Source organism: Azolla caroliniana, unplaced genomic scaffold (genome assembly GCF_043228905.1).
Source record: "Azolla caroliniana isolate FFs.n. ecotype wild unplaced genomic scaffold, voAzoCaro1.0.p SCAF_5, whole genome shotgun sequence".
Lineage (NCBI taxonomy): Eukaryota > Viridiplantae > Streptophyta > Polypodiopsida > Salviniales > Salviniaceae > Azolla > Azolla caroliniana.
Genome location: NW_028230440.1, coordinates 11561213 through 11569345, shown reverse-complemented (window position 1 = coordinate 11569345; position 8133 = coordinate 11561213). Strand labels below are relative to the sequence as shown.

Sequence of the window (8133 nt, the reverse complement as noted above, 5' to 3'; positions counted from 1 at the left end):
CCACATCTTGTCTTGTTGTTCATAGTGCTAACTTCCTCTCTCTCTTCCTCTCACACACATATCACTTAATCTTCCACTTAACTTAATCACATAATTAGGCACTAACGAACCCGTAGTTAATCACGTAATTCTTAACACGTGTCATGCCAACAAACACGATAATCTCTCAGAAAAAATGTCCATCCTTTTGGAGATTAGTGAGGTTCAAACAAACAAGCTGCAGTTTAACTTTGGCACGATGTCTCGAAACCATGTGAATTTTTTAATGATTCCTTAAGCAATATAGGACCTTTGTCCCCATTTAATGAGTTCAAACTAGTCCTAAAGAAGCAAGTAGTACATAGCTATAGTGGAACTAAAAACAATAAAAAAAGATTTGGATGTGGTTCTCTATTAGATCGTCTAAATACATAAATAGATCACCTAATGAGTATAATAATTATTGTGTTGTACTATATGTACAGTATGTGTTGGATGATCATAACTATAAATGATAAGAATGTTGTATCATATGTATGCCTAACAATCGGCAACAATTCAGTTTTAACTAAACCGAACCGAATTGTGAAACCGCAACTTAACAGTTTGGTTCCGTTCAAGTTCAAGTTTTTTTTAACGGTTTGGTTTCAGTTGGGGGGTAAACGGTTCGGTTCGGTTTGGAACTATGGTTAAAACAGTTTGATGGTTTAGGGTTGCCAATTGATTATTTATTTATTTTTTTGAACAACCTTTTCATTTTTAAACCTAATTCTCACATTTTAGGAAAAATCATTAACATTTTGAAATTTTTAAAATTTACAATTTAAAATTGAAATTTTGAATTTTGACCTAACATGAAAACCGAAACCCAACCACAAAACCGCAGTTTTCACGGTTTAACGGGTTGGATTTTTTCAAACCAAACCAAACCAAACCTGAACCAAATCCAACCCGTTAAACCGTGGTTTGGTTTGATTCGGGTTTAAGTTTCAAAAAAATTTAACAGATTGGTTTTGACACCTTTGAACCGAACCGTTGCCGATTGTTATGTATGCCCAAATATCATAATTAGAATTGCCTTCTGGAACTTACCTCTTTTTATTTGATAAATTCAAACATCAAGCTCTTGTTGTTAAGAGGTTACACTCGTTAATTAACCATGTATTCGAAATCATTATCAAGATAACAAATTAGTTGAGAGTCTATTGAGGTTTATCTTATGTATCTTAATAGACACCGTCATGGAAATGATCCAACACCAACGAAGCCACTCATTGTAGGGGAAGGAAATGCATCCAAGTAACATGCTTTTGTACCAAAAAAATTTTTTCCTAGGAATAAGATAGAATTTTGATAAAAACGTGTGTTACTCTTATCTCAATTTTGTCATGCCTTTTCATCACTCATGTGAGACCCAATCCACATACAACCCTTTGTGTTCAGTTTTAATTGGCAAAAGAGCAATGACTGCATTCGGTGTATATTGTATTTTCCACCACATTGTACAAGATCAAAGTCCCCACCCAACCTTTTACAACGAACCTTATATTGTAGCTAAGTTTTGCACCAAGATGTGCATTTATCATGATGCCATGCATGTTTACAGAGGCTTAAATAAGTCACACGTGTTAGGTCTTAGAGTCCATGTTCACCTCACCCAAATGTAATCATTATCTCTATCCTTTTAATCGTAGTGTAGCACTGGGGAATATAAAAAACAAATTGTGATGATCATGATCATTATCAATACCTAGATTGTATGATTTTCTTTTTCACAGGAATAGAATATACGTGAAAAGCATACAAAATTGCTGCCAAGGTTACCGATCCGAATGACATGATTATCAATTTGTCAAAGTCCTACAAGAGATTTTGTGGAGATTTAGAGCTTAAAATCACTCATGTTTGTTAGACTTTTCAATGAAGAAATGGAAATTATAAGTTGTCAAGTATTACCTGTGGATGTGGAATAATCATGGCAACAATAAAAATAAGTAAGTAGCAAAAGGATTGCATTGTATTTTGAACACCAACTACCACTCCACGCTCTTCCTCAGGCACGGATTCCTAGCAAATGTTGACGATTTTCAACCACAAAGGATGTTCAAAGTCTTTGCTTGCAATGATATTTAGAACAATAAAAAATGCGACTAGCGCTTGAACTCTTATTCTAGTGGTTATGTGTGTAGTTGTGAGGTAATGTACTATGAATCCTATAAAGCATAGACAATGAGTTCCTATGACAAGGCATGGTTATTTCCAAATACCAAAGGATGCCATGATGATGCAATGTAGAATGTTGGAACTCCTTGGGGGTGGATGTGAGATGGTAGAGTCAATTTTGATTATGTAGGTATGCATGTTTAAAGAGTATATATATAAGTAAAGGATATCATGAACTACCTGCATCAATTGTGTGACCGATAGTTCAAACATATAAAGGCCTGCCCTTGCAGCACCTGCCCCGCTTATCAATAGTGCAGTTGAAGCGACAGAGCTTTTAACCCACACCGAGATCACGCACAATGTGACAACGATCCACTAAGTGAATCAAGAAATGCTTAGTAAACAATGTGGAGTAATAATGCACCGTGAAATGCAGCAAGAGCAAGCAACGTCAATTGGTTTCTTTTTTAATGCACATGTATGTACCATCGGGTTATAGTTTGGGCATGACACCAAAATACCATTGAAAACTATCCCTATGGATCGTAATTTGGGGCTATTCAGGTAATTTTTGAAAACTTAGGGGATATTTTGGTAAATATAACGGACAAAGCTAATAGAGTTGGTGTTTCGCCCCCCTTGATGTTTTCGGGATCCAAAACCTCACCTGGAGTAGTATAGAAACAAGTCCTGCATTGAGTGTTTGTAGTCGTGCTTGTAGAAATGGGTACGAAATGGTGCCAAAAATACCGACCAAAGCAGCAATTCCTCGAGAAAGCCCTAAAACATAAGCGGGACACCCTCTCCATGTTAGGCTTGCTGTCATGAGGGTCCCAAAACTGTTGGAAAAGGAACTAAGCATGTGTAAGCGGTAGATCTCATTGGGTGATTCCAATGTCATTGAAAACATGTGTATATGTATGCACTTGATTATGAGGAATGGTTATGTGAGTAGCAACACATTACTAAAAATGTATAGCATAAGCATGTGTAGGCATCCATGTATGTATAGATAGATATGTAGATAGATAGGCAAAGGTGATGTGTACATATACATATGTATGCATATAGGGTGAAAGAGAAGGTCCTTGTACCTTAGAACTGTGAATGATAAAATGGAATAAGAGATTCCGGCAAGCATGTCTTGTTGCCTCATGTATACCTTCCAGCCTTCGAAGAAAGAGGTAGGCATAAGCCTCCGCCATAGAGCAGCTGCAAACCCAGGTAATCCCGTTCTTCTGAAATTCATGCTGCATGATGCATGTTGTCTGGGGTTTTTTTCTACATCCATTTGAGGACTCGCAGGGTCTTGGAATTTGGTTATGGCAGGAAGCATCTCCTCAATTTTCCTTGTTTCCAGATGAAAAACTGGTCTCCGTTCATGGAGTCTAGGAATCCTTGTGTACACTGTGAGTAGTAGCCAATACTCGATGCCCACACACGTCACATTCCACCCCGCCATGAAAATGGCCGCAGTCACCACCGAGACTGCACTCATGAGGAGTCCCACGAAGACTGCGGCGAGAAGAGTGCATGACAGATCGATCCTTCGCATTGTCGCGTTCATCCTTGTAAGGTTGTTTGCAGGGCATTCTTCAGCCATCACCACTACCCTGTCATCATCAGAAATCAATTCTCAGAAAAGGCTAGGAAGTGCATAACACTACCAATGTAAAAGAATTATTGGCTGGGGAAATATAGTGTGGCTGGCTTTAGGTCAATGAAAGAAGAGAGAAACAGAGCAGGATATCAGATCAAATTGCATTGCACCACATGGCAAACATGGTTTTGCGATGGTTTATGTGAGATCAGGATTTACCAATCGCGCTCCAATGAGACCTTCGTTGCAAGGCTAGCGAGAGCTGAAACACCTCCAAGGACATTTACCACCAGAATTAGGCCAGCAAAGAGTTTGAAGCTCTTATTAACCGTGGGCCATGGTTGTACTAACAATACGAGTATGGCTATGGATGCACCAAAGATGGATATGTTTTGCAATGCCAAGGAAGTTTGTATAACCTGCAATCCAACGCAATTCAGAATCATCATATACAACAAACCACAGGATCTTCGAGAAATTGGGGACATAGTTTGTCTGGTTGGACCTTGAGTCGAGGAAATTTGTCCATCCAATCCCCAATCGTAACACCGAAGAAAACTATGGCTGTCATTTCAACAAGGCCATACAAGGAAGCGAGGAGCAGGGAATGCTTCCATATATGAATCATGAACAATCCTACAGCAAACTCCCACATTCTGCATGTAATGATTATGTCACGTGAAAAAAATGAGAGTCTGTTATTAATCGATATTTCAAACTTGCATTTAAAAAGCCATAGATATACTCTCTAGATTTGTCTACAGTTCTTGTTTTAGGCAAATTTTTGAAAACAAACACATAATCAAATTTTAATTCTTTCATTTCATTGAAAAATTTGTTCATATGTGGTTGCTTAATAACGACATATAAACTAGAGCTGCAAAACTGGCCACAAAGTTGATTTAGGTGAAATTAAAAGTGAACAACCAACATATTATAGCAATTCTTCTTAGAAAAAGGAATTTCCGTCAAAGATTTTATTGATTGATTGAGTTTGCGTGGTTGTTTGGTCGAAGAAGTTTGGTTCGGTATTCATTACAGTTGTATGTTCTCAGCTTTTAGGAATCTTTGCTATAGACATTGTTGTATTTGTAGTATCTACATTAAGATGGTGATGTAACTTCTTCAAAACATTTTGGCACTTAGTTCCTTCGTGATTGCCCGATAATTTCTTGGTTTTCCATTCCTATTATCCCTCGCATGAGAATTTAGTAGCAACGTCACACCATTTTCCTCTTTTATTGATATAAACAATGATAGGGGTCTCCAAAAGAACATTTATAGTTTTAGATCTAGTACGTTTTGTCCTGAGATTTGAGTACCATTTCTACGAAGATACCAAGTGTGTGACTTATAAGTTGGGACCCAGAGATCCCCCTACCCCCTAGCTAGTGTAGGAATATTGTACGTCCATCACCTGGAAAAGCTATTGTGGTACTGAGCATAATAAATTGAGAAATGTTTGGGGAAAAGTAAGCCAAACAAAATTGCATGGCACCTCTCCCCCCCAAAAAAGATCATGATATTCAAATGATACAACTTAAAAGGAAAGTGAGGTTCTTGCATCTTTACACGCTGGTGGGAGGGTAAAAAATAAATGAAAAACTAGCCAAAAGAAATTAGAGGAGAGATAAGAGATGCATCCCCCTCCCCCTCCCCATCAGCTGGTTCTACAAACAAAAGGTTTACATGCAATGTAGGAAGCTTATGGGTATGGAATTACAGTTTGGAAAAGTAGGATAGTGCATTTTCGTTTTTCTGTTGTTCTTGTTGTTTCTATCAAGGCTCGAGAAGATTGGGGAAAGATAAAAGAAGAGCTTTGGATGAATGCAACGAGAACAAAAGATCATATATGTAAGTACTGAGTAAAAGAGGGGGGTGAAAAACATAGAGAATGTGAGGCAACGAATGTGCTAAGTAAGTAGCTTGGCCAAGGGAATGGAAAAACTGCAATGCAATTAAACGTGGCAAGTAGTAGGTGAAGGCAATCCGATGGAATGCATGCGTTAACTAGGCCACTGAATGATCAAATCAATGCATGAGTTTCCATGGGTTGTACCAACCAGCAAAGCGCTTCTACATATATGACATTGTGTCTGCTATAGAGAGAATGGCAAGAGATGCACGGCATCGGCAGATTCAATGTAAGTAACGCCGTTGGTTTGGTACGGTTAGTTAACGAGGATGAGACAAGAGATGGTTAGGATGATGTGTTTGTTCTAACCCACCCCACCACACCACCCCACATTCCAAAGCTGTAACGGCCACTATGTGGGTTTTACGTGGTGTAGTAAGTGCAGATAGTGTGCATGGTGATCGTTGATGATGATGATGCCTGCCTTTGCCTTCCTTTTGGTGGCAATGGGGTAAGTAAGACAACCTTTTTTGCTGCTATACATACTAGCTCATCCCTATCCCAGAAAACATAAGAAGAAGAAGAAGAAGAAGAAGAAAGGGAAGAAGAAAAAGACAGCTGCGATCTACCCTCTCGTTTTGCCCAGCTTTGCTCTCTGCTAATACGAGAAGAAAATCAACCAAATTTAGAAGAGAGAGGGAAGAAAGAGAGCGAAAGCCAAACCTGTCTCCCCAACGGCAGAGGAGGTAGCTGAGGTACAGGTAATGCACCAACCGCCGCTGCCCATTACCATCACCATTACCATTACTACTGACACTGCTACTGCTATTGCTCTTACTACTTTGATGATGATTATGATTATGATTATGATGACTCTCTTCCTCTTCCTCTTCCTTCTTCCTTTCTAGAACACGACACTTGTTAGAGTGAAGGCCGCCGTCACCATTATTATGGCCTCCTCCCTCCCCTCCTCCTCCTCCTCCTCCTCCTCCTCCTCCTCCTCCTCCCCCTCCTTCTTCTAATGCCTCAGTCTTTCTGCACTGCTCTGCTGCTGCTGCTGCTCCTCCTCCTCCTCCTCCTCCTCCATTACTAACCACCTCCTCCTCCTCCAAAGCATCGACTTTGCCACTCATGCAATCACTCCCCACCACCTCTACCTCTACCTCCACCTCCACCTCCACCTCCTCATCCTTATCCTTACGCTTGTTGACCTTCAATAAAGCACTATCAACACCATTGCCATCACCACTACTGGTCGACAGACTTGCGTGCATCGTGGGTGGTGGTGGTGCCTTATGTATTGTTTGTAGTTCTGATCCCATGAATAAAAATTTCAAACAGACCAATGTGTGCTGAACGCATAAAATGTTGGTGTGGAGATATTTTTGGCCTCTTAAGGTACTACTAGCTCCAAGCTACTACTACTAGAGTAGTTGTTGTTGTAGTACTACTATGTACATTATGGATATCGGGCGTGGCAGTAGTTTGTAGTGGAATACCCACTAATTCCAAGCATATATATATATACACATATATGTATGTATGTACGTACGTATGTATATATATTTATTTATTTATTTATTAATATATAGAGAGAGAGAATGAAAGAAAGAAAGATATATTAACGTCTTCTAAGGCCAAAATTTGATTCTTCCTCTTTAGCTGCCAGCATCAATGCCACCTTGTGGTATTGCCTTTGCTTATATAATGAATGAATCATATGGCCCATTCATCGTGGTTAGTTATTATATTCCTCCCCTTTTTTATGAACACAAAGTGTATGTATGGACTTATTTATGTGTGTAGATTTTATATTCTACATTCCCTCGTGAAGAAGAGCAGCATCATCCCCCCCACACACTCAATTTTAACTAAAACTCAATACAACAAACTAAAAAGAAATAATGTCCACACACACACGCGCGCGCGCACACACACACATCTTATATAGTATGTTGTCGTATTTGAACACTTTCACACTCCTACTATTGCGAATTCCCAACATTGTGGCATATGACAACATCCCATGACAACACCATGGGCTCATGATGTGATGTATACATACTCTTTCTCCATCATGTACATTGGGAGCATGTAATGAGTTGTGCACATCCTCATGTTATAGATATGGTTTTACTACTCGTGGTGATATATGTTGCTATCGGCAAGAGGGTGAAAGGTGCGTACCTTTGTAGCATGTCGACAAAATTCATCTAAAAAGAATTCCACTCATCACAAAATCTTGTCATTGTCAAAAATATAAACATTTTTACATATTCATTACATTTATTTCACACAATAAGACTATGACATTTGCATTTATTTATTTATTTTGGTTTGACAACTTCCTTATACATACTAGCATTGGCATGTTCATTCAATGTTTCTTCCCCAAATTACCCAATTATGCATTAAACATTACAGATAACAAGCACACACATGACGTGAGATCACATTGGTCAATGCCCAGCATAGCTAGTGGAAGGGTGGAGTGCGTTTACTTAGTCATATAGATGGTTTTTTGGGGTTCTAG

General features: G+C 39.0%; 1 protein-coding gene across 1 annotated transcript; it reads right to left on the bottom strand.

The window, feature by feature from the left end:
- Positions 1-1398: 1398 nt before the first annotated feature.
- LOC147864146 (solute carrier family 40 member 1-like) lies at positions 1399-6922 on the bottom strand. The gene is made up of 9 exons (XM_087319722.1): positions 6691-6922; positions 6324-6618; positions 4251-4401; positions 3965-4164; positions 3240-3758; positions 2813-2984; positions 2383-2520; positions 1936-2046; positions 1399-1839 (listed from the first exon to the last, which is right to left on the bottom strand). Exons 1-9 carry the CDS (start codon positions 6920-6922, stop codon positions 1723-1725), a joined length of 1935 nt encoding a protein of 644 aa, XP_087175848.1. The 3' UTR covers positions 1399-1722.
- Between the last annotated feature and the right edge of the window lie 1211 nt (positions 6923-8133).

Bases quoted from the DNA above. Each gene is read 5' to 3' on its own strand.
- LOC147864146 (XM_087319722.1), bottom strand. From the start codon at position 6,922: ATGGGATCAGAACTACAAACAATACATAAGGCACCACCACCACCCACG. The intron at 6,619-6,690 runs GTAATGGAGGAG...CTGAGGCATTAG, and splicing joins GGAGGAGGAGGAGGTGGTTA to AAGAAGGAGGGGGAGGAGGA. The intron at 3,759-3,964 runs GTAAATCCTGAT...TGATGATGACAG, and splicing joins GTCTCATTGGAGCGCGATTG to GGTAGTGGTGATGGCTGAAG.